Source organism: Drosophila kikkawai, chromosome X, assembly GCF_030179895.1.
Source record: "Drosophila kikkawai strain 14028-0561.14 chromosome X, DkikHiC1v2, whole genome shotgun sequence".
NCBI classification, from domain to species: domain Eukaryota; kingdom Metazoa; phylum Arthropoda; class Insecta; order Diptera; family Drosophilidae; genus Drosophila; species Drosophila kikkawai.
This window is the reverse complement of record NC_091733.1, coordinates 25,633,326-25,661,247: the sequence shown is the minus strand read 5'-3', so window position 1 is coordinate 25,661,247 and position 27,922 is coordinate 25,633,326. Positions and strand designations below refer to the sequence as shown.

Below are 27,922 nucleotides of genomic sequence, written 5' to 3'. Positions count from 1 at the left end.
CTCAGTCGGAGCTGGAAAAAACCCCCCAATTTTCCTTGCTTTCCCCCATTTCCCCACTCTCTCTATCGGTTAGCACGTAAAACGCTTTTAAACGGGGGGAAAACTTATAAACACAACGCGCTAATTATTTTTCGGCGTGTCTGCCTGCTCGCGCTTCTCGGGTTGCGTAACAAAATGTTCGCGTTGCGGTGGAATACTTAAACCCTTTTTCCCTCACGACACAAGTTGTATGTAGTCTAATGCCTCCAGACAGACATTTTCATTTTGGGTCCTGAGAATTTCCCTCATTACAGCGAGGAGAGGGTGAAGGAGAAGGAAGAGGAGGCGGTCCGGAAAATCACACATTTCGAAGGGGTTGTGTGTTGGTTCGACAGGTAAAATTACGCGGCATTCATCGTTAGGGAGGCTTAGACTCTAACCTGAGGTTAACCAAGGTGATAGTGATGGAAATAGGGAGCCTAAGTAGAACCAAAAATTATGAGTAATCATCTGTGATAATTCCCCAGTAATAATTAAGTAAGTATTTATAGTCCTTAAGAGAACCAAAATGTTTAACCAGAGCACAGTAGCGCCTCTCGAACAATTAGCGTTGCAAAAATCAAAAAAGTCATGTTCGCAAAAACGATTTTAACCATACTTATTCGACAGGAAATTTAACAAGGATTCAGAATCTGCAATAAAATCAATTTTAAGTTTTTTTTTGTAGAAGTTATGAGCATTTAAAGTTGAACTTTGTTTCGTTTTTTGCATCATACAAAAAAAAATGTGTAAATTGGTCGACTTTCAGGTAATATTACAAAAAAACCATAAAACCAATGGTCATGGTTTTTACTTTAAATGATAGATACATTCATAAACTATTAAAGAACCTAAAAAAAACGACACTTTGGTTTGGGCTTCTACAGGTAAATCGCTACCTGCCAGGTGTCCATTTTTTTCACCTTTTTCTGCCTAAAGTAGTCTATATCTTTTGACGCCAATGCCGGCCACTGACTACACTATGACTACAAGTTCCGTGGATCTTTCCTGGATCAGAATTAACTTTCATCGGCTGCGTCGAGCTGCGTCTGCGGAAATGCAACGCAAAAAACCAAAACAACTCAGGGTAAAATATACCAAAATACCGACACAATTTCATACATTTCAAGAAATATACTAACTGTAGCGCGTGGCGGTTACACTTCGAATTAAAAAAAAAATTTTTTTTTCAGTTTTCAAATTATTTTTATTTGAGCAAATACATAAAAATAAACATAAAAAATTAAATAAAAATTTTTGTTTAAAAATTGTTTTCATTGAAAAAAAATTATTTTTTCACTTTGATACCCTTTAAAAAGGCGTATTTGTGGGCGTGGTACTTCATGCAGTACATATATATATTTTACAAGAATTACCTGTCCAATGCCGTTTAAATTATTCGATTACCTTATTTGGTTCAAAAAATATGATTTTTGCAACGCTAAATGAGAAAAGGCGCTACTGTGCAGAGGTTAAGCAGAGGTTTTAGAAATAGGAAACTTAAATGTAGCCAGAGGTTAAACAGAGGTTTTTAAAGAGGAAATCTAATTGGAAACCTAATAAGGTAATTAGGGCAAGTTTTTTATAATACTTTCCATAACACTAAAAAAATATATAATACTAAGAAACTTTCCTAATCCCCAGGTTAAACATATATATATTATTTCCTTTATTTACTTTCATAGTCACAACAAACCCAAATCGATTCGAGATCCCCTCAAAAATGTGCGAAAATTCACAACTTATCCATAGTTTATGAAGTGTTTTATTCGGGCCATGAACCCTAAACTGGCCAACTTGTTGTCATCATTTCGCTGGCTCAATGGCTGACTTGGCTTATCACAGAAAAAGGAAGGGAGAAGAGTGGGGAGGAGTTCCTACCAGAGAGGAGACAACTTGCTCAAGACATTAGCAGGAACGGGGGCGTCGTGGCAGGGGAAGCCGTGAAGCGAGGGCGTTCTGTGACGGCATTTGCCATTTCCGCTTCCGCTGCACGTACGTGGCACTTGGCCCAACTACTTGCCACACAGATAGACTTTCGGGGTCAGTTCCCAAAACACACACAGAGCCAAAAAAAAAAAAAATCTCTAGATATTATTTTAGAATTTTTTGTATTTAAAAAATTAATAAAATTAAATATTAAGCAAATCAAACTAGGTTTATAATCAATTTTTGAAAAACTCTTTTTATGTGTTAATACATAATTTGCCTTAAATTCATTTTTATGTATTCTTTAAATATTGTTTTTAATTTATAAATATTTTTAAAATATTTTTTTAATTTTATAACTATTTCTTAAATACTTTTTTTATTTTATAAATGTTTAAAAAAGTAAAAATGTAGTTTTATAAATATTTTTAAATATTTCTTTCATTTTAGAAATACTTTTAAATATGTATTTTCATTTCATAATTATTTTTTAAATATTGTTTTTATTTTAAAACAATTTTTAAATATTGATTTTATTTTAGAAATATTTTGGTCATATTTCTTTTATTTTTTTATTTTATAAATATTTTTCCAAGTGCATTCTAAAAGTAAACCGCCAAAATGTGGCAACATTCTTTGCTTTTGTTGTTATTTTTTCAGGTCGTTTTTTGGCCTCTGTCGCTTATTGTTGTTAAGTTTTATGCCGCCATTTTCTACCGCCTTGCGTGTTGCACGTACTTTTTTCCGGTACTTTGTATGTATGTGTTCGGTTTTTTTTTTCGGGGTTTTCCCCCTCTTCTCCTCCCCCTTTTATTTCGCCTTGCACTTAATTCCATTTTCACTTTCTTTAATGATGCTCAATTTTTTGCATCATTAATCTTAAGCGATTTTCAGCTTTGCCGCTGACTGACACGGCGTCTCAACGGGGTTTTCCTCTTAACAGCATTTTCCTACCATTTTTCCCGCCATTTCCCCGCCTCCTGACCCCGTCGTCCCTTTGCACTGGCTGCCTCAGCTGCTGGCCCTAATAAGCGAGCTACAAATTTTGTAATTACAATTTCATCTTAATTGGCCTGTGTGCGCGGGCGTTCATAAATATCATGAAAAACCATCAAGTTTAGCGGTCTTTATTTTGTTTGCCAAACTTGACTAAACTTTTTAGCTTATAGTTATGGTATTTGTAAATATTATTTTAAGATATTACTGGAGTTAAGGGCTCTTAATTGATTTTTGCAAAACTTTACGGCAACTTTGAACTATTTTAAATGCATTAATCAAGGGCAGGAAATTGAGCTACGAATTTGTGAATGCCTTGAAGTTCATTTATCAAAGTTTATCTGAGTTTTTATATTTTAGTTTTAAGAAATTTGCTTTGACAGCTACTTATATAATTGTGTTTGATTGATTGATTATTTTTGTTAAAGAAAACCTATAGAATTTTACCTTAAATCAATATGGAGTATGAATTGTAAGAGATAATAATAATTTAAAAATAATTTTAATTTAATAAAATTAATTTAATAATAAAAATTTTAATAAATTTTAAAGAATTTATAATTTGCAATGGTTTTAAAAACAAATTATTATAATCGAAATTTTTTCTATATTATTAAATGCTTATTTTTTGGACGAAAACAATGTTTTAAAAATTCAAAAAAATCGAAATTTTAATTAACTTTACTTTAAAACCGGAAATTAATGGATTTTTATATAAAAAAAATCTACATTTTTGTGAATATTTTAAAATTTAAAAATAGAAAAAGTATCAAAAAATGTTGTCTACCAAACAAGGCTAGATCGACGCGGCTGCTGATGCTGGATCAAAAATATATATGTTTTATAGGGTCGGAAATGACTCCTTCAAGCCTCTAACGACAATCATAATACCCTAAGAAAGGGTATAAAAATAGGAATATTTTTTTAAGCATTCAACCATTTAAAAAAAAAATACGTTAAAAATTTAAATAACCAAAAACCTAAAAAAAATAAAATCCGGGCATATCTTTTTTTTAACAAAAAACCCATTTAAAAAATCCATAAACCCCTTTTTTCTCTGAGCCTCTTTCCATCCAAAAAACATGACCAAAATCAATCGTTTTATTGAATTTAATGACTGTTGGTACTCGGACTTTTGTGTCAACTCATTCTTTTCTCTCAGCTATGTGAAAAATGAATTCTAGGCTGATTGATGAACCCATCGATTATTAAACGCCGCACTTTGAACTCCACCGCCACCGCCACCGCCGCCTCTGCCTCAGCCTCAGCCTCAGCCTCTCCGTGCGATTTTGATGCGGCGTCGGCGGTCATGGCTCGGTGGAGTCTCGATTGGCAGTCCAAATTGATTTGATTGCCCCCCGCCTCTTCTCAGTTTACTATTTGGTCACACTGTGTACTCAGAGTTCGGGACTTGCCCCTCTGGTTGATGCTGCTGCTGTGTTTTATTCCATACAAAATATTTCCACTTTGGCTCGACCCGTTTTTCTTTTTAACAACTTTTTGTTGCCGCCGCCGCTGCTGCTGCTGCTGCTGCTACTGCTGCTGTTTTTATTTGAAGTTTGCAATAAAATAAAAGCCACACAAGGCCCCAGACAGGGGGATTAGAGTGCGGCAATGGTCAGGACGAGTAGCGAAGTCCAGGGAACCGAAGAGGAGCTTGGTGTAGCTTGGCCCCGGAATGGCTACCACGGCCCTCGGCCACAGACACGGAACGCGCAACTATAAAGCAAAAAACCTCATTCATATAATTTATGTGTCGCTCCGCGGGGATGGTGGCGTGACACGAAATCTGGATCCTTAAATCTATGAGGATTCAGCGATGGCAGCAAAAGTATACAATGAAAAATTAACCCGTTTAAAACGCACTTTAAAATATAATCTAAAAACAATCGAAAACCCTTAAAAAATACTAAGACGCCGATCAAAAACTTGCTACACTACAAAAATCGCCTTTAAAAACAACCGAAACCTGCTTAGAAGACGTCCCAGAAATCAGAAAATTTAACAACAAAAATTTCTCAAAAATTTCCCAAAAATGTCCCACAAATTTCCCCTAAACAAAAATAGTAACCGATTATTGTTGTTCAACAAAAAATCTTAATATTATGACAATAACTTCTCTTATACTTTCCCAAAAAATGCTTGCAATAAATTCTCTTAAAGTTTTGTTTATAACAATTCCTTTGGTATTTTATGAAATATATGTATATATATTTCCCACGAAAAATCCCATCACCAGAGAGCATTCGCTCGTGCCTTTGCCTTCTGCTGGTTGCATTTTATTTTACCATTTCGTTTCGTTTCACGCTTAAATTTATGAATTTCGACTAGCCGCTGGCACCGCTGCTGGCCACCACCCCTCTGGCGATCCTGGCCCCCCCTGGCCACCGCCACCGATCCCGCCCAGAATTTCGCTGCCCCGCCTTACCCATGTGGGCGCCGCATCCATTGTTGGCCCCGCACATATGCGGTTTTATATATTGACACTTAAAATTTATGGGACTTAAAAATCTACAAAACGCTGCCACGTTTTGTCCTGCAAAAGTTGGTTTAGGAGCTCCACCCTCCTCGCTCGCTCTGATGTTTCAGGATGGGATTTTGGGTGGGTGCTTTGGGAACTTGGTGGTTTTTGGGCCCCTGACAAAAGCTCGACACGCCTTTTGTCGAGAGAAAAAAAAAACGAAAATCCAGGAGAAGCATCAGGAAGGACGAACGAAGGCTGTGTGAAAAGTCAGTGACAGGAGTGCGGACGGAAAGTGCAAAAACTAAGCAGCAAATCGTGTGTGAAATTAACAGGCTTGCCACGACCAGGGTTGTCACCCTGCTCCTCTTAGCAGAAGTGGATGGACTGACACAAACCATTAAAAATGAGTGTGTGTGTGTGTGTGGGGAACATGTTAGAACAAATATTTTTTTATTTTTTGGCTTTGGTTAGGGTTACTGCAATTTGTAAATAGGGTTGCCAGGCCAACATAATTATTGTTTTTTTTTTTTAATTTTATGCATTTTAAAAGGATTGCCTTCTCATTTTCTTAAGAACTTTGTGTAAACCTAATCAAAAATTTTCAAAACTAAAATATATTATAGGCATTTTACCCTTAAAAGGCTTGCCAATTTGTTTGAAAAACTACTGCTGAGTTTATTATTTTTTTATATTAAAATTATCAACGGCTTAAAATAAATCCAGAAACCTGCTAATTAATAAAAGTTTTTATATAAAAAACATTTGACGAAGGTTGCCAGCTTATCTAGACTATCTTTCTTTCACACAGAAAACAGCCCTGCCCAAGGAAAACTTTTCTTTTTTTTTCTCCCAAAGGGAAAATTTCATTTATTTTCCTTAGCTTTTCTTTTACTTTTTCTTTACTTTTTTCTTCCTTTTCGGGCCCTTTGCTAATTAAATATAACTTAAAGTCTATCAAAAGCAAATTAATCATTTAACAGCCGCAAATTGCCAGGAACTGCGGTTGCCTCGAGAGCGCACTAAAGTAAAGCCAAGCCCCAGCCAAGCCAAAAAGCCGTAGCAGGCACTTTCTATTTCATTTTCATTGCTGATTTCATTCAGTTAATCAGCTTATTGAACTTGAGGTTCACTGGCTGTGGGCCAATCCCAGCATCGGGCCACAAAAGCCGGCCTGGGCTGCTACTGCTACTGGAAAAACGAAAAGTTGGCAATTGGGGATTTGGTTTTTAAGCAGTTGCAGCTGCTGCTGCTGCTGTTCCTCCTCCGAGAACTGCCAACTGGGAGATAGGAACTGGGAACTGGAAACTGTGTGAGCTCAACAAAATCAAATTCAATTTGCCAGCCCAGAGTCAGATGTGCAGAGCACCAGCAGCAGCAGTAGCAGGAGCAGCAGCTGTGGCAACTCTGGCAGCTCCAAAAGTTCAATTAATTACACAATGAGCTGGGTTTATTTTTCGGGATAAAGCACCAGGCCAGAGATTCACACAGAACCAAAAATAATATCATATCAAGATCAATAAAATAAAATTAAACAAAAAAAAAAACAAATCGAAAAGAGGCCCCAAAATATATATATATTATTTTAGAACGAGAAAGTAAATGAATTCTTCAATATTTTGGGAAGCAAAAAATGAATTTATGCTTTACAGCATTTTGTCTGAAAAAATGTATATTTATATATTTTTAAAATATCTAGAAACAGATCAAAAGGATATAGTTTTAAATCGATAGGTTTTTAATATCGATTTACTATTTATTTTTGTTATAAAAGAGTATCAAAAACCAAACCACTTGATTGGTTTCTAAATTTTTAAAAATATATTAATATTCATTTAATTTTTGCCATTTTTAAACTGTTAATTTTAACCTTTAGAGAAAATTAACTTAACTAATAATATTTATTAATCGATTACCTAACAATTTTGTTTCCATTTTAAAAGTTGAACAACTTTGTTTTATACAAAGAGAAATGTTCAAATTAAAGAAACCTAAAAGATATAAATCTTCATGAATAAAACAAAGTTTGCCATCCTTTTGAATGTAATAATCGTTAGATTACCGATAAACAAAGCTCATTAGTTTATCGATAAGCATTAACATTTTCCAGTTGTATTTTAAGCTTTAAGGTAGAGGAACTTTTTCTTATTTTTAAGCCCCAATTTCTATATAGAAAGATTCCTCATAATGCAAGTATTTCAACTAAATGGCTTCTATTAAGTGGTTTTTCGCAGTGTAGCCATAATAATTGTTATAAATTGTGATTGCTTGTCGGTGATTATCGCTCACCTGAGTTGGCTGAGTGGACAGCAGGTCGATTTGCTCCTCATGTTGCTGCTGCTGCTGTAGCTGGACCAATGCTGCTGTGGGTGTCAATTGCTGCTGCTGCTGCTGTTGCTGTTGCTGGAACTGCTGCTGATAGTGCTGCTGCTGCTGGTATTCATATTGCTGCTGCATTTGATATTGCAATTGCTGGTACTTCAAGTGTTGTTGCTGCTGCTGCTGTTGCTGTTGGCCATTCACCAGCAGACAACAGCAGGAGAGAGCGATTGCCAGAAGTTGCAGCGTATTGGCAACACTGCGTCCTGTTTTATTTATTGTTGGCGACGGCATCTTGCCAGTATATATGTATATATTTATTTATATAGCGAGAGAGTTGGGTAGAGGATATATATCCGTTTCCGCTTCACTTTATTCTATGGCAACACTTTGGTTGCGTCCTTCCTTTGCTTTTTCGCTATTTTTCCTTCAACCAGTTGCAAGTTTTGGGGGGCTGCCACTGCAAGAAAAACATGAAGGAAAAGTGCAAATAAATTCCAACTTGTTCTCAAGTGTCTGACATAAGTATATGTATGTATGTCTGTGTGTGGGTTGGGGGAAAAATGGCAAATAGTTTGTTTAGTGCTTGCCATTCGATATGTTATCCCATCTGGGAGAGAGGCGTCTTTTAAAGTGATTTTCAATGAATTGAACTTGATTAAATTCGAGTATTTAGTGGCTTTTGATTAAGTAATTTGAGTGGAGGGATTTTTAAGATAGTTAATTAAAGCTTTCTAGTTATTTTTTAATACTATATTATTTTTAATAATAATATATAGGTTTAATAATAGTTATAACAATGTTTAAAGCTGATGAAAAAATATAAAATATATCAAAACTATAATTTCCTTTATTTTTTAAAAATGTTTTAGATCTTGAAATATATAAAAAAAAATAATTTTTATTAAATAATTAAATTTTTTATTAATTAAAAATTGTTTTTATTGTTGATTAATTCTGCAAAGAATGAATATATTATTTAAATAACTTTAAAAATATTTTAGGAGTTTTAAAATAATCAAAAAAAATAAAAATAAATTATCTACATATTTTAAGTAAAAGTTTTTAATATAAAAATAAAATATATATCATAACTTTAAATCGTATAATTTTCCCACAAATTGCATTCCCTTAAATATATATAAAAATTCACAGAATTCCTACTAATCACTTTTCCCCAGCAAACTTCTGCTCCAATTTGGTTTGCTAAAAAAAATATATATATGTATATATATAGCTTTGTGCAAGTTAATGGAATTTTAAAGCACGATAACAATAAAAGAAAAGAAAGGAGGTGTAGAGTGGTGTGGATGGAATGTATCATTTTAATATTCCATGAAAATAATTGTGGCCACAAACGCACAACGAGTAAAAACAACGTGAAATAAAAATGCAGCAATTAAAACAAAAGAAAATGGCAAATAATGAGCAGTGTGCTCTCCATCCTTTTTCTCGAAATAACAAAAAATAAAAAAAAAAAAATAAATAATAAGCAACGTCTGCTGCGTGCAAAAATCAAAAATATAATTTTCTATAATTAATGCACAGAAGAAACGCAACAAAAGGTGAAAAAAAAAACAAAACAAAGCAATTTTCTTTTGCAGAAGTGGAAGCGAAAAGTAGGAGGAGATTAGAAGGAGATGAGAGAAGACGGCGAGGAAATCAATTTCACTTTTCAATTAAATACCGAGGAAGATGATGATCATCGCGCACGATGATGATGCTAATGATGGCGATGAGCTGCTATTTTTTAATATCAAATGCAATAACAGCTGCTGCGAAAATTGCACTTTGCGGCGGCTGCGGAAGGGGGGAGAATATGGTGGGTAATAACAGTGAAGCCTCATTGGAGTGAACCAGAAAAATAAATAATAGAGAAATAAAAATAAAATAAAGTAAATTAATTAATTAAATTAAATAAATTATATAAATTAAATTATTAAAAATTAAATAAATTAAATAAACTTAAAAAATTAAATAAACTTAAATAAATTAAAAAATTAAATAAATAAAAAAAATTTTATAAATTTAATAAATTAAAAAATTAAATTAATTTAAAAATTAAATAAATTAAATTAACTAAATTAAGTTAAAAAAATTAAATAAATGTACTCAAAAAATTACCATATTTCAGATAAATATATTTTACTTAGTAAGAAAATAAATTTTAAAAAATCCAATTAATTATTAATGTTATTATTTGTATAACTAAGTACCTTATCTAGAGTACCCACTGTACCTAGCAATGCCGCCCCCTTCTCGCTCTGGCGCCTCTTGGCATAATCATAAATTTTGCTTGCGATAATTTCCCCGAGAAGGTTGAAAAATAAAATCAATAAGAATCTTTTAATGTGCAGCATATGAATGAATGCGAATGAAAAATCCCAAAAGCACACACAGACGCACATGTTTTAATCGAGAAAATAAATTTTATTTTACCGAGAAGCCACAGCAATAAAAAGAAAAAATACAAAAAAAAAATGGGAAAACAACTTTTGACTGCGTTAACAAACTTGTTTTTTTGCTCTGCTCTTGGCCACTGAAACAGCGATACTGCGGCACTCCACCCCGGCGGAATTCCTCCCCCTTGTTTGGTGTCAATGATAGCGTGAATGATACTTTGTGTACACACTTCATTTGCACAAGTGTCCGTTGCAGCAATGATCGTTGCAAGTGGCAAACGCGGCAAACGCGGCACACGCGGCGTATACGCAACGTTGCATATACGTTGGCCCTTTTCAGCGCCAGGCCATAAAGTGGGCCAATAAGCATCGTCATTATGCCAATCAACGAGTGAGTCCAATGGAGTCGAGTTGAGGCCTCCAATAATAATAATTATAATGATAATAATAATAATATAATGGCAATGCCAGGGATTTCTGTGTAAATAATCCCTGAAAAAAAAAAAAAATCCGAGAAAAGCTGAAAGGAATGGCCGAGGCACTTAAACACATACACGAAAATAATTATTACTGTGTGCAAGTGTATATATGTAAATCCTCAAAGGAAGAGAAGAAAGAAAACGAGTATTTTTAAGGATTTAAAGACCAATTAATTACAGGAAATTATATATTTAAATATTTAAGGGAAATTTTGAAATGAAATCTGCCGGGAAAAAAATCTTTAAAAAAAAATTTAAATGATAACTTTAGTTTATAACATAAATTTGATATTTAAAATATATTTTTAGCTATTAAATTTAGAAAATTATATGAAAATGCCTTTATAATATATATAATCTAACAAACCGAACAAAAATTCACTTTAAAAAGTAATTAAAATCATTAAATCATCATCATTGGTCAAGTTTATAAAATAAATAAAATAGTTAAAATATATTTATAGCTATTAAATTTATAAAATCATATACAAATTCCAAAAATCAGCAAAAATTCACTTTAAAAAGTACTCTTAGCTTTTTTTTTCCTTTTGATCCCCTCCAGAAATCCTCGCTTTATTTTCTCCCTCTCCCGTTTATAGCTTTCCTCGTAAAATTGATAAACAATAAATGAGGGAATGGGTAGGATATTGGGGGTTCACAGCTTGGCCAACACTTGTTCCACAAAAATTACGTAATGTCGCCATAACCTTCGCCTCATAAAGTATTTTAATGGGACACAAAACTCAACAAGAGAGAGAAGGTTCAGCTTTCGGCTACAGCTTCAGTTGGAAATCCAATGATAGTGTCGTCCTGGCATTTTATGCGTCCCCCCTTTCCGCCGGGTCTTTTTCTGGATTTTTTTTTTTTAAGGCTTCCCACAAAAATCGAGCGAAAAATTGCAAACGGAGTGTAAAATTTATGATAAAAACGTGCGACGCTGATAAGAATGTCCTGGACAAGCGGAAGTAGCTGCAGGAATGAAACGGAAGTAAAGGAGGTAGAGTGGGGGAGATGGTCAGAAGAGGGGAGGAGATGGTGGCCAGGAACTGGGAGGAGGTGGTGGTCAGGAACTGGGAGGAGTTGCTGGAAGCTACGACTAGGACTTGAGTGAGCGGAAAGGAAGCCTGGCAAATGAACGGAACACAAAGCAAACAAGCTGAAAGCGGGGCGTGGCACCTTGTTGCTCGTTAGGATAATAGTTGCACATTCCTTTAACCTCACCCAAGTCCGCCCCCCCTGCCATAGCCCTAGTCACTTCCCCTTTCTTCACCCTTTCTTCATCTCTTTCCCCCTAGTTTTTTCACGTTTTCCTCGCTTTTCCTGGATAGATTTACGCCTACACGCTATACGAAAGTGGTCACTAAAAAAAAAAAAAAAAAACACTAATGCCCTTACAAACTGATATCTGCCATGATTTTTTAAAATATAAAACCAGGACATTCCAATAGAAAATAAAATAATAATAAAATATATGTAAGAATTCGAAGGAATATTAATTAATTGATTAAACATATATTATATAAAAATATATATTTTAAAAATATACATTATAAAAATATATATTTAAAAAAAAGAATTAACAAAAAAAAATTATATAACTAAAATATTTAAAAAAATATATTAAAAAAATATATATATAAAAATATAAAAAAAATATATTATTAAAATATATTATTAAAAATTATTATTATGATTAAAAAAAATATATATATATAAAAACATTTTAAATATTGAAAAATATTTAAGGAAAAAATATGTATATAAAAAAAAAACAAAGAAAATATATTTAAATAATATTTTTTTTAAATGTTACAGAAAACAAAACCATATTAGAAAATATTAAAAATATTAAACAATATTAATAAATTTATTAAAGAATTAATATTATTTATGAATGAATGGAAAGAAACGCCTTTTTTCTTTGATATTAATATTAATATAATTATATAAATATATATAAAATATATATAAATATAATTAACAAGTCAACAGCATGTTTTTGCTTAAAGAAAATTCCATTTAAGCTTGCTTCTGTTGTTGGGACTGCGAAATCATTTTTCTTTTCACAAAGAAAGAGAGATAGAGAGAGAGAGGCTTCCGGAAAATTAACCTTCCAAAACAGAACAAAAGATAGGCAGAGGCAGGGGGAAGGGGCCAAGTCAAGTGGCAAGTGGAAAGTGGCAAGAGGTGGCAAGAGGTCGCGACTGTTCCTCCATGGTCAATGCAATCAGGCTCGTTGAAAGGCTAGTTTCCAGCCAGGATGTATGTCGATACTTTGTGCCCAAGGCTAGCAGCCGCACAGCAGCAGCATATTTCTGCCGCTGCCCCAAAAACCCCACTCAGCTCGCTGCATTGCTGTTTTTGATTAAAAGCATCCTGGTCTTTGAGACCCGCTTAAAACAGGAGGAGTCCTTCGCAGGACTAAGCCCACTCTCGCCTTCCGTGTGCATGTGTTTCTGTATGTGTGTGTGTGTGTGTGTCTAATTTGATTTGCATTCCAACAAATTTCGATCTCACACCGTTTTTGGCACAAAGTGCGCCGTAGCTCAACTCTCTTGGCCAAAAACGAAGCCAACCCGCTGGGCACGTGTCTTCACTTGGAAAAAATCTTATTTATTAATTACTATTATTAATTTTAATAGAAAAATTTGAATTTTACTACAAATGAAGGTTAAAAATATTGCAAAACTTGTTATTTTTTGAACTCAAATAATTAAAAAATAATAATAATAATAAAAATGAATAAATAAGGAAAAAAAAAGAAAAAAAAATTAATAATAATAATAAGGAAAAAATCAAAAAACCTCCGAAAAGGTCAAATAAACTTTTCTGATATTTCCCTGACATATCTCTTGATATATTCCCAGATATATCTACTGATTTTATATATCATTCCCCATCGCTGACATCCCATCACGATTAGAATGCAAATTTTATATATTTTTATATATTTTTCTATATTTTTCACTGTGTGAACTAGGAAAAATTTGGTCACAATCAGCTGGATTTTCCGATGCTGTTCCAAATCCAACTCCGACTGAAATACCATCAGAGTTCAAAGTTCACCTCAATCAGCGTGCATTTTTCGATGGCAATTAACCTTTTGGCCAAGTGCCCGAATTGTGTCATCTTCGCTTTTGTCTGGGTTGGATTTCCTTTCCTTTTTCTCTCTCTTTTTTTTTTTTTTTTCTTGCTGTCAGACGCTGCGTATACGCAACGTAATTTATGCATGAATGCGACTGCAGTTGGTTTTTAAGGGAGGGAGAAAAGGAAGAGTCTATTGGGGGGGAAAGGCAAAGGGAAATGCAAGTGAGTTATGGCAGCTGCTGAGAATTCTCCGACTGGCTTTGACTCGCTGATGATGAGGCCAGGAGCCCAGGCGAGACTCAGAAATGGAAACCCGACAAGAGGAGAATATTTTTACATAAAACCAAGGGTATTCCTACTAAATTAAGGGTTCTTTTTAACAATTTTATAGTATTATAGATATAAAGTATGTAATTAGAACGTATTTTGTAAGTCATTAAATTATTCTGTGTTTTTTAATAAATTATTCGATTTAAAAACAATTAAATAAGCATTTAAAAAATATATATATTTTATTGTAAATCAAACCAAACAAATATTTTTTGATTTTTCTTTTTTTTTTTAATTTAAAGGCAACTTTTTTTAGTTATAAATTGTGTGAAAATATATTTTTTAAATTTAAATTTAAGGGTTTTCTCAATTTACATAAACATTAAGTAAATTAAAAAAATTGTTCCAAAATAGTTCAAAATAGTCCAGATCAATCAACAATTTAATTCATTATTACAAATAAAAAATTATTTAAAATCTAAATAACAAGTTTAAAATTGTCCCTAAAACTTGTAATAAATAAAAATAAATAAACCATAACCAAAGAGTTAAAGATTTTATTTGGTTGAGAAGAGCTTTTGCTTTAAGCCACAAAACACACAGAAATAACCACTGGCAGAAAGCATTCAAAATGTTTGACAGCCAAGGTGATGGAAATTCCCAAAACTAATCAGCAGGAAAAACGTGGCTGCCAGGCCTCCCCCTTCAACTAACCCCCCTTTTCTCCCCCAGAATGAATCATGGATAGTTAGAGGAGCGGAGACGAGGCGAACATCAAATAATAACACGCATTTTCAATGGATCCTCTGGTGTTGTAAACTTGTCTCATAAACAGGGCCAAGAGAAACTGTAACTGGAACTGGAACTGGGGCAGGAGACGAGGTCGGAGCAGGGAAGTGCACAAAAAACCATTAATCAAATGAGACTCTCTCTGTGTGTGTGTGTGTGTGTGTGTGTGTGTGTGTCGTTCTGGCAGGAAACGGAAGTGTTACAGTAAGCCATTTTGTCTGTTCGTTTGTCAAGCGAGGCAAAAGTTTTCTGGCCGAAGCACTGGATACCCTTAAACCTCCAGGGAGAATGCACAGAGAATTATAAAGAAGGGAGTAGGGGAGGGAATAACCATGGGGAGGAGGATTGAATGAAGAGTGTAACTAATGTGACACAGTGACAGCAAAGAAGCTAAAAATAGCATAAATAATGGTAAAAGAAAAACTAGAGGCACGCCAGAAGCTTATTATTATTATTTTATATATTTTTTAGGTAATGAAAATATAAGAACAGCTTCTGATAAAGTGTTTAAAAATTATTTAAATATTAAACTAAGTTAAGCAATATTTATTTGCACGATAAGTCTGATTTTGAATGCTAGAAAATATATATGTATTAATGTAAGAAAAATTTTAAAAGTTAAAAAAAAAACAAATAACAAACAAGTCTACAGAGAACTTCTTATATTATTTTATATTACTTATAAATCATATTATTATAAATTACCAATATTTATTTTAAAAATTTTGACGAATGCAAAAAAAAAAATATAATTAATTTCCTTTATTATTTTAGAAACTTTTAGAAACGAATTTGAAAAAAAAAAATATTTAAAAAAATTTATAATAAATTATATATTATATTATTATATATATCATAACCTTTTCTTTTATTTAAATATATATATATATATATTTTTCAAGCATTAAATTTTGAAAAATAACATTTTTCAAGTGCAATTTTTCTATCCGTTGCTTTGGCAATTATCTGAATTGTTCCTCTTTTAGCCCCGAGTTCTACTTCACACTTCTGTTTGAATGAGTGTGTGTGTGTGCGCCACCCCCACCCACCATATCAGTTCCTCCCATTTAACCCCTTCCCATATCCTTTCAGCCAACGTACAGGCAGTCTCATCTCGTTATGGCCATAGGCCAAATCCGAAGCCAAGTGCAAAAACTAAAGCCAAAACTTTTTGTTTAACTATTTGTTGCTGTTGTTGTTGATATCCTGGCCATCCTGACGCCAGAATATATATATAGCCGAGGAAATATACATACAAACACACTTGCAAAAAAATAGATATGAAATACAAAATCACATAAATATTCAGTGATTTAAAAACTAAGCAGAAATTGTTAAAAAATGTAAATAAAATTAATTTTTAAGATTACTAAAAAAAATAAAATAAAAAATGCAACAGAGAATTGATTACATTTTTTTAATTCTATAAAATATTAATTTTCTAAGGGTTTGCCAAGTTATATAAATTATCTAATATTAAATACAGAAATAAAGATTTTTTTATATAAAATATATTATATAATCAATAATATACATTCAAAAATAATTACTATAATAAAATAAATATAATGAAATAAATATAATGAAATAAATATAATAAAATAAATATAATAAAATAAATATAATAAAATAAATATAATAAAATAAATATAATAAAATAAATAAAATAAAATAAATATAATAAAATAAATATAATAAAATAAATATAATAAAATAAATATAAAGAAAACTATGACCTACAGCTTAGCTTTACCCATCTTACAATTATTTTAAAATCTTTAAAATATATATTTTTAAAATTCCCAAAACTTCAGTTACAAATTCCCTACCCTAAAATCAGTATTTTCGCTCAGTGCACCAGCTCAAACTCCCACAAAGTGTTGCCGTGTGTCGCAAGTAGAGGGGGAACATGTGTTTGCGCATTTAGTTTCCTTCTGCGCTGCCTCAACGCAACTTGATGAAGTGCAAAAAAAAAAAAAAAAAAAAAAAACAAAAAACAAAATACAAAATACAAAAAAATACAACAACAACAAGGAAAAGAGAAAGAGAATAAAGAAGAAGATAAAAACTAAAGGGAGCCAGGTGCAAAAGGGGAAAGTTAAAGCTGACAGCTGTCAGGTGAGCTAACCAAAACATATTTGGGGCGGGCCTTAAAGACCAATCAAAATATATCCCATTTTTAGGAATATTCATAGATAAGGAACAGGATATATGTAGAAGGATTTATCACATTTATAATCCTAATAGTTTCAGGCACAAAACTACTAAACTCTTCAAGTTGCGCAAAGATGATGAGATCTGACAGGAGGAAAACCAAAATAAATCACCCAAAAATGCTATGAATATGAAGTAAAGTCAAATTTTCTAGAGAGCAAAAATTGTAAATCCAAATCCCCCAAGGAGGTGGGATGTATATTTTTTTAGTTGTTTCATGCTTAGGCAATTTATGCATTTATTCAGCTTCTTTTTTTCCAGCACTCTTTATGGCATTTGCCGTGTTTTTCTTTCTATTTTTGATGCAGTGTGTGTGTGTGTGTGTGTGTGTTCGTTCGTGATAATTAAAAGGTAATTTTAATGCTCTGCTGAATCCGTGAAAAGCGGCGAAAGAGGGGGAGGGGGCGGTAGACTTTCGATTTTCGAATTGCAATTTTCCAACAATTTCAGCTTTTTCCCCAAACACACACACACACACACACAAAAGGTAATTCAATTAAGCAGAACCAACAATTTGCGATCGATTATCCAAATTTCGATGGTTTAAATATAAGAAATAAAATAAATATTATAAAAAATATATATAAACATTCCTATAAAAACAATACATATCATAACTGCCTCTGTGATTTTCATTGTAGCCACAATCGGTTTATGCTTCAATTACAATATTAATATCAATTATGCCAAATGTCGAATGCAAATCAGTAAATCTGTAAATTTACTTTACATAATTGACCCCAGGAACATGCACAGCTGAACAATTTCTACCAGAAATGTGCATTTTCATTTGGAAATCAGATCTTTGGGTAAATTTCAAAGGAAGCCTGATGATGAGCTTTACATTTTAACAAGCTAAAATTGGTTTTTAATTTGATTATTTTGACCCAGATTGTTGTTATTTTTATCAAGTGAAAGCAATTAAATTTAATTAAAATTAGTTATTATGTATTTATTTAGATTTTATATAAAATAAAGATGAAATGTAGTATTAAACAATACGAAATTGTATAAATATAATGAAATACAAATAACAACACCTTTAAAATCTATCAATTAAATGTTTTAAGCATAAGTGTTTAAACATTTCTTTATATTTTTTTCTTTTGTATCTTTGAGATACTTTAACCTTCTTTTCCGTAGCTAAGCTACCTTTTCCTGGTTTGGCTTTCAAGTGGATTGTTTAATTTCTGATGAAATTGACATTTCATTAAATTTGGCAACAGGCTAAATTGTATTGTCATTTCATTTGATTAAAAATTTCATAATGTGAGCCTCAATCTTGTTGTCTGTGTGTGTTCTTTTTTTTTACATCTTTTGTGGGTTATTTTTTTGTCAACAACAAAAAAGAAAAACCCATGACGGCGACGGCAGGCAGAAAAAGTGAAAATCTAACATTTCTGGCCTGCAGGCTTGAAAAGAAGGCAACAAAAAAAAATTAAAAAAAAAAAAAAAAAAATGAATGAAAAAAAAGCGAGATAACACAAAAAAAAAAGAAGAAATTGTGCCGCAGTATTTGCGTTTGGCGGCATTTTTCCGCCGTTGCCCCGTCGCTTTGGCGCGTTTTCACATTTTCTGGTACAACCCCCCATACCCCATCCCCCAGTTCATGTCTCGATTTTTCACATTTTCACCCTCTTCCCTTACCGATTTTTCCTGCAAATTGCTGTTGCTTTTCCCGCCGCTGCCGCTGCCGGTGCACATGGTGCCGCTGCTGATGGCTTCATATTCATTTAGTTGCCCAATTCCTTTTGTTTATCTTTTTCTCTCTCTCTTTCCCTCTTTCTCTTATTATTTTTGTTGTCATCTCTTGTTTTATTTACATTTAGATGGAATTTTTAATTTTAATTTGATATGTCGCAAAACGACAGCCAAAATCGGAGGAGAAAAGTTTTGTTCGGCGATGGAGCCCAAAAAATATTAAGGTTTATTTCTAGTTTTTGGTGCAAAAAAAAAAATATATTTTGTTTTTTTATTCCTTATTTAAATTTAAAGCTTTTAAATATATATTATAATTTAAAATTCTAATTTAATTCGAATGTTAAATTTATTTATTTATATTTACTTTTTTAAGTTTATTTTCTTAGCTTTAAAAAGTACATACAAATATATAAATATTTTAATAAGCCAATAAAATATTCATTTCTTTTATATTAATTTATTTATATTTACTTTGTAAAATGTTACTTTGTTTATTTTATTTTATTTAGTTTAAATATTATTATTATTTTCAATATAAGCCAACATGGAAACATATTCAAGTCAATATACAATTTTTTTATATTATATTCCTAAAGGGACTTCTCCAAGATTTTTGCCAAATTCCCCTTGCAAACATTTTTCGCATATTTATTCGCATTCAAAAGAAATCCTTTTGATATTGGCACCGCCATCGCCAGCATCCTTTTTTGTTGTTGTCTTTGTTTGATTTTATTTTATATATTTGTTTCTGATGTGTGTGTTTTTTTTTCTTATTTTTTTCTGTGCTCCTGGTAATCGTCCTGGTGTGTCCCTGGCTTAACGATTTCATTAACAAGGAGCCCTCTCGAACCTGGCCTCACAATGGCAACTGATTGTTGTCTTGGTTGTCTGGGGCTGTCACAAAATTTCACTGGCAATTAGCAGCCAAAAACCGAAAACCAAAAACCAAACAAACCGGGGAGGAGAATTGAGGAGGCAAAAAAAAACAAGCAAAGCCAAGCCTAACCAGTTTAATTAGGGGGCTAAGAGGAGACAAGAGGAACGAGGAGAAGGCCAAGGCTGAAACTCGTTGAGCCGGGCATAAGAAAAATCAAACAAACTTTCGCTAAAAAAAAAAAAGTAAATACAAAAAAATAGGAACTTAAAAAAAATAATTATAAAAAAGAAAAAATATAAAAAAAAATATATAAAAAAAAATATATAAAAAAAAATATTTATAAAAAAAAATATTTTAAAAAATATATATAAAAAATATATATACACAATTTATATAAAAAAAATATATAAAAGAATATATATAAACAAAAATATATAAACAAAAATATATAAACNAAAATATATAAACATAAATATATAAACAAAAATATATAAAAAAAACTACATAAAAAAATATATTTAAAAAAAATATAAAAAAAATATATATAAAAAATATATATAAAAAATATATATATAAAAAATATATATATAAAAAATATATTTAAAAAAAATATATACAAAAAATATATTTAAAAAAAAATAAAGAAATTTATTAAAGAAAAAAAAACAGAAAAAAATAATATATATACACAAAAAATATATATATAAATACAAAAAAAAATACCTCAACAATAAAAATATAAAGAAGTAAACTAAGCTAAACACGAACCAGTCACACACCAAGTCCAGATCCAAGTCCAAGTCCAAGATGCAGATGCAGAAGTGACAGACGTATTGCAGAAATATTTTCTGTTACTTCCTTGAGTTTATATTATTAATATTATTATTATTATTCTTAAATTTGGCCGATTTTTACAGTTCAATTAAAACCGAAATCCAGTAAATATTCAGCCATTATAAATATTTTATTTATATTTATCAAAACTTTCTTTAAACGTATTTAATTTAGTTATTATTTCCACACCAGTTTCTGTATTTTTTAAAAATCTATATGTTCTTTGCTTTTATTTTAAAACACACACAACTTTTTTTTGCCGGCACAACACAGTAAACAGTAAAAAAAAATAAAAATAAACAATCGAGCACGTGACAAAACACACACACGCACAGCACAACACCAAACACAACAAAGGGAAAACACAACAAACTGGAGGCAAACCGCAAACAAAAAGGTTTTATTTTGTATTTTTTTAAATACAATTTGCGCACTTCAAAGTCAAAGTCTGGCAAGTGTTGCACTTTACGGCTTTATTTATTATTATTATTATTAGAAATTGTTGCCAATATTTGCGGCTTTTGCTGCCACACGAAAGACACGAGGCACACACGCTGAGCGCTCGCTTGCAACTGAAGTTGCCGTCTGATAATGCCGCCTGTGCCACTGCTGCCGCCGCTTGTGGCATTTTCCGACGGCATTTTCCGAAAGCCCAATGTTAAAACCACGATTTTCCGAAGCCAGAGCCGAGTGCCAACGCTTCGTACATCGCCGCACTTTTCCCCACTTTGCCGACGATGGCGATGGCGAGTGCAGCGTCTGCATTTTCCACTTTTGGGCGTGTGGTGAAAACTTGCGCCAAAATATGGCCAAGCCGGTACCACCTCCCCTTGACCTACCCCTCTCTCTCCACCCCAGCCTCCCCCTTTTACTGGAGGAAAACTGATGTTTTCCGAGAGCCTCGGAATGATTGCTGCCACTCGAATGGCTCTATTTTTTTTTTAGCAGCATTATTTTCTTGGCTGCCCAGTTAATTTCTTTACGTAATTTGTCAGAAAATGATCATAAGATCATGACAAAGCTGACATAGTGCCTTACAAGATGTTAAATACCACTGGACCTCGACATTCAGCTGGGTTCCCACTTAATAATTGCCAGAACTAGTTGGAAATTATAGTGTCAAGCGAGTGTTTTCTTTAAAAATTAGAACATAAATTAAAATCTGATAATAATAGAAAAGTAAAAAGAATAAATATAAATAAATAGCATTATTTAAGCACCCGGAAATGCCAACCTGTACCTGTCCAAGTCGCTGACAGAACTGCCGCAGAGCGCCGACAGGTTACTAACACAAACGACTCGAAAAGAACAGAAACAACAACTGAAAGGGGCAACTGCCGGGTTCCCTATTTTGGGATATTCGACAAGTTGATCCTCATCCTTATTCACGGTCAGCTTAGGACGCGGCGCACCTTTGTCGGAAAGGTAGCGAGAGATAGGGAATGAGAAAGCCTCAAATCCAGACACCCTCAAGGCCACGAAGGATGGAGGACACGCGGCCAAAAAGCCAAGCCAAACACACACATACAGAGCCAGACGGAAACGGAAACGGAAACCGAGTCTCTGTGTGTGGGGTAGGTTTTTTGGAGGAGGAGGAGGAGGAGCTAGCAAAAACCAAATCCGGAGACAGATAAGAGTCTCGGACCGGGATTTGGAGGTCACTTTGGTGTCCCATGTCTCGGGTGCACTTTTATCTGTTCAGTTTTAGCTCCAGCTTCTGGTCAAGCTGCTCCTGCTCCTGCTCCTGCTTATGCTTCTGCTCCTGCTTGAACTCCTGCTCATCGGGATCCTTTTTATTCTCATTCGCTTTCTTGTCGCCCCCCAATTTCATGCACTTGTTTCCGTCTTCATTGGCAAAAACCCTCTTTGACTCGCTCTTCTTTTCCAAAATCTTTGGCAAATGTAAACAGTCGCCGTTGTGTTGCCACGGTTTCAGTCTATACACTGGCAGAAATGAGCCAGCTTAGTTGAAAATGATTTCCGAATTTTTGGAAAATTTCCTTTATAACTTTATAAATTTTCAAAAAAAAAAAAAAAAAAAAAAAAAAAAAAAAAAAATATTTATGATATAAAATGTATAAAATAAAATATATAAAATAAAATATATATAAAAAAAAATATATAAAATAAAATATATAAAATAAAATATATAGGAAAAATTATATATAGATATCATCTGTTTTTTTTTTTTTACAATATAATTGCTAATTTTATTGTACGTTTTCTTTTCTTTTTAACTCTCATATTTTCAGCCCCAAAATTTTCTTTCTGTATTATATCACTTTGGCGGCCATGCGGGTTGTGTTTTCCTCTATCTCATGTTTTCCCTGCTTTTCCCCAACCCCCCAAATCCTCCTGGCTTGATTGTGCTCTGCTTGGTGTTTTATTTTCCCCCGGTTGCAACTTTAGATTAGAGTTAATCAGCTTAGCGTGTCACTTTGACTATTAGGTGTGCGATGTGTGTGTTTGCTGGGTGTGTGTGTATGTTCGTCAAAGGATTGAGACGGATAGACGCCGGATGGGCTATGTGGGATCTCTGGTCAACTGGCAGCAGCAGCAGCAGCATGCGGTGTTAATTATGATTTACCCTTAGGAAACCCCCTGGATCGCTAGGAATTTCACGGAAATTTATAGGAATTTACAGAATTGTAGAGGAATTTTCAGGAAAATTAAAATTCATCTTTTTACAAGAATAAAATTAAGATCTTGAACTAATTAAATATATTTTAAATTATTATACCCTTGCAGGGTATTATAATTTCAGTCAGAAGTTTGCAACGCAGTGAAGGAGACGTTTCCGACCCTATAAAGTATATATATTCTTGATCAGCATCAACAGCCGAGTCGATCTAGCCATGTCCGTCTGTCCGTCTGTCCGTCTGTCTGTCTGTCCGTCTGTCCGTCTGTCCGTCTGTCTGTCTGTCCGTCTGTCCGTCTGTCTGTCTGTCTGTCTGTCTGTTTCTACGCAAACTAGTCCCTCAGTTTTAAAGCTATCCGAATGAAACTTTGCATATAGTCTTCTATATGCTCTCACTGCTATATATGTCGGAACGGGCCGGATCGGACGACTATATCATATAGCTGCCATACAAATGTTCGATATATTTGTAGAAAAAAAATTATAACTTGGCTGTTTTTCAACATTTTTGCACCATTTTTTAGATATGGCCATTTTATATTATTTCAGAATTTTGGTAAAAATTATATGAAAATCGGATGACTATATGATATAGCTGCCATAGGAACGGTCAAGAAATAAATAGGAAAAAAAATTATAGAGTCGTTGTTTTTCAACGTATGTTTATTTACTCTGAGATATAAGCTTTTTTTATTATTCTAGAAATATGGTATAAATTTCATAAAAATCGGACAACTATATCATATAGCTGCCATATAAACCGATCGGTAGATGTAGAGAAAATGTAAAACTGGAAATGTAAAACTGTAACTGTCATACAACTGTAAACATAATAAGTATAGGTAAAATGTAATGAAACTCTGTTTTGTGACTGTTTTCAGCATTTAAATCTATAATATAAACATCTAAACCAATCTGCAAGGGTATTCAAACTTCGGCGTGCCGAAGTTAGCTTCCTTTCTTGTTTAAATTAGTTATATATTGTAAATACAAATTTATATTTAAAATATTTATAGAAAAAAATTGGAAAGTGTTTATTACAGTTTATCCTAGAAAAACTCTAGGAATTTCCTGGAAAAGCATAGGAATTTTAAAGGAAATAATATTTAGAGTATTTATATATATTTAAGATTGTATTTAAAATGTATAAAAAAATGTATATATATATATAAAATATTTAAAGGAGAATTTTCGGCATTCTATACATGTAATGTTACCGAACTTTCACTGGTCTTTCACTGGGCCAGTAACTAAAATCAATGGTGAAATATTGGATAATAAACTCACAAAAAAGAAAGGGTCTCGTCTCAATTGAATTCTGCGGCAATAAGTCAATTGGAAATCATTGAACAACAATTTGACGTTGGCCATTTATAAAAGCATCAAAATCTGTACAGAAAATGCGGGGGGGAAAACGAGGGGAACAGCAGGCAAAACTGGGTAGAATATAGGGTGGTAAATGGGATGAAGAAAAGCGGCCCACCCTTGGAGAAGCTGCTACGTAGTGTGCCAATTAATGTTGGCAATTAAATGGCGTCCACAGCATTTGAACGGCACATTTGTCAAGGGTTCTTGTACACCCCCCAACCCCCTGCTGTTGCTTGGCCATTTTCCACATCTCGGGAAAATCCCATTGACCATTACAATGGGCCAGCTGATTGCTTGGCCATTTCCCAGCCAGCTAGAAAGCATTTTCCAGCCAAGCTAACATTTTCTCTCGTCGCATCTCGTCTCAGAGCTTGTCTTGTCTACTCTATTTTTATTTTATTTTTATTTTCTGTTGCAATTCAATTTCGCCTTCGATTCGTTGCGATTCGATTCGGATTTTTCTTTTCGTTTTTTCAACTCTCTTTTCCGTTGCTTTTCTTTTGTTGCTTTGGAATGATATACATTTTTTTTTTTTGGATCAACAATTGTTTTGGCATTAAAAACCGGACGGTTGCCGGTGCCATCCATCACACTCGAAGCGAAATAAATTGAAACTAATGCCAAAATGGCAATCAATGAATGCTGAAAACTTGCACTTGCAACAGCTGTTTTTCTTCTATGCTTTGCTTATTGCTTTTGTTGTTGCTGTTGGTGTTGTTGTTGTCACTTTCCCGAAGCCAACAGCAGCAGCAACTAGAAAATCCTGTTCGTGGAAAGCCAGACGCCTTTTTTCCGTTTTGTCAGGTGAAAATGGTTAGTGGAGCACTTTCTAGAGAGGCGGCGCCGCTCAATAGAAAGCCGGTTCAGGTTCAGGGGGATTCTGATCGGTAATGAACAGAAATTTGGACTAAAAAAAAAATTATATATATACATATGTATCTATATCCATATATATTATAAAAAATTCTATCAAAAAAAAATTATATTAAAAAAGAAATTATATTTAAAAAAATTATATTAAACAAAAAATATATTAAAAATATTATAAAAAATAAATTCTTTAAAAAAATTATATAAAAAAAAGTTCTATTACAAAAATTACATTAAAAAAATTTAATTAAGAAAATTATATTAAAAAATATATTTAAAAAAATTATATACTACAAAAAAAATGTACTTACTAAAAAATATATAAAAAATATATATATTTAGAATACAAAAAATATTACTATAATGAAAAATTGTTAAGATAACCAATTTCAATAAATTTTTTTGTGAGGCAAATTAGTTTTTAAATAATATAAACCAAAATAAAAAAAATGGGTCATAATTACTATTCATATAGCAATTCTTCCTTAAATTCCAAATACCTAAAAATCGCCACATATTAAATTAAATTGATTTAACTCGCTGTTAACTAGCAATTACCCTTGGCAAGCAACAGGATTAGTAATGTCCTGTTCGCACTGCCAATAAATATATATATATTATAAGGGTATATACATATATTTTAAGTCCGTCTGAGCTGGGCATTAGTAGGGCAAACGTTGGCTAGTGAATTGTTTAACACGACCAACTATATGCGTATTTATACAAATTATAATCCAAGCGATTTACGAATGACTTTCATCCTTTAATAAAATGAAAAACCAAACTGCTAATTAGATGCACATCCGATATATATGTATTTCAGTCTACATATAGTCCAGGAAAACAAAAGGAAATACAATACGAAAGGGAAATAATCACATTGGTTAAATAAACAAAAGTAGCGAAAAGGTACGAGTTATATTTATTAAATTTACACAACATCCGCTGCTGTTGTTAACAATTTCCGTGAAAATACATACAGGGAAAAGGGTTGTGTGGAAAATGGGAGGAAAAATGGAGGTGGAAGGGAGGAAAGAGCTCAGCTTGCAGAAACCAAAAAATATGCAAGCAATAAATTCATGGTAAAAACCAACCGATGCAACAACAATAAGGAGGAAAGCACAGAGCCCTCTCTCATGAAATGTGTAGGCGTGCCAAAAATAAAATCAAACAAAAATTGCATGCAAAAATACGAATACGAACGAGAATGTGCCAAGGTAAAACTCGAAGTACCAAGTCAGAAAAGGGGTATATATATATTTTTGAAGAAAATAAAGTTTTGGAAAAAACCAGGAAGCTAAAATTAAATTTTTTAATGATCACTAAGCTAAGCTAAATAAATATATAAATAATTAAATAAATAATATATAATAATTAATAATTATATAACAAATAAATAAGTGAATATATAAAATAAAAATATAAAAATAAATACAGAAAAATAATATCTATATATATATTTATATAAAAATGTTTAAATTTAATTATTTATATTAAATTAATTAATTAATTATTATATTATTAATAGGTTATAAATTATTTATATAAATATTGAATTAAAATATTATAAATAAATAAAATATAAAAAAAAAATAAAAATATTATAAAAAAATATGGTAAAAAAAAATAAAATATTATACAAAGAATAATATAAAATAAAAAATAAAAAAAAATATAAAATAAAAAATAAAAAAATATATATAAAATAAAAAATAAAACATTATAAAAAAAATATATATATTAATAAAAGTTTATCACCCTCTAAAAATATAAATTTAACAAGAAAGGAAGCTAACTTCGGCACGCCGAAGTTTGTATACCCTTGCAGATTGGTTTTTAGATTTATATTATAAATTATAATGCCGAAAACAGACACAAAACAGAGTTTCATTACATTTTACCTATACTTATTATGTTTTCAGTTTGACAATTACAGTTTTACATTCCCAGCTTTATATATTTTATAAATTTACCGATCGCTTCTATGGCAGCTATAAGATATAGTTGTCCGATTCTTATGAAATTTATACCAAAATTCTAGAATAATAAAAAAAGCTTATATCTCAGAGTAGATAAAAATACGTTGAAAAACAACGAAGCTATAATTTTATTCCTATTAATTTCCCGATCGTTCCTATGGCAGCTATATCATATAGTCGTCCGATTTTCATAAAATTTGTACCAAAGTTCAGAAATAATATAAGATTGTCATATGTAAAAAATAGTGCAAATATGTTGAAAAACAGCCAAGTAATAATTTTTTTTCTAAAAATTTATCGAACATTTGTGTGGCAGCTATATGATATAGTCGCCCGATCCGGCCCGTTCCGACATATATAGCAGTGAGAGTATATAGAAGACTATATGCAAAGTTTCATTCAGATAGCTTTAAAACTGAGGGACTAGTTTGCGTAGAAACAGACAGACGGACAGACAGACAGACGGACAGACGGACATGGCTAGATCGACTCGGCTGTTGATGCTGATCAAGAATATATATACTTTATAGGGTCGGAAACGTCTCCTTCACTGCGTTGCAAACTTCTGACTGAAATTATAATACCCTGCAAGGGTATAAAAATTTGTAAAGGAACTACGTTCAACACATTATTCTGGTGTTAATTGCCTTAAAATTAATAAATTAGTAACAATGAGAGGTTTTTCGTTTCA

General features: G+C 32.3%; 1 protein-coding gene across 2 annotated transcripts in view; it reads right to left on the bottom strand.

Annotated features, from left to right (window-relative positions):
- The window catches only part of LOC108080285 (uncharacterized), a 120,482-nt gene that overhangs the window by 62,996 nt on the left and 29,564 nt on the right, over positions 1 to 27,922 (bottom strand). The window contains exons 1-2 of one of the 2 annotated variants that reach the window (XM_070288230.1): positions 20,322 to 20,392; positions 7,694 to 8,183 (exon numbers count right to left, since the gene is read on the bottom strand). In XM_070288230.1, the coding sequence (XP_070144331.1) occupies positions 7,694 to 8,017 (324 nt within the window). In that variant the 5' untranslated portion in view covers positions 8,018 to 8,183; positions 20,322 to 20,392. Of the gene's footprint in view, positions 1 to 7,693; positions 8,184 to 20,321; positions 20,393 to 27,922 lie in introns of those variants that run through there. The other variant, XM_017174950.3, reaches the window with a different exon arrangement.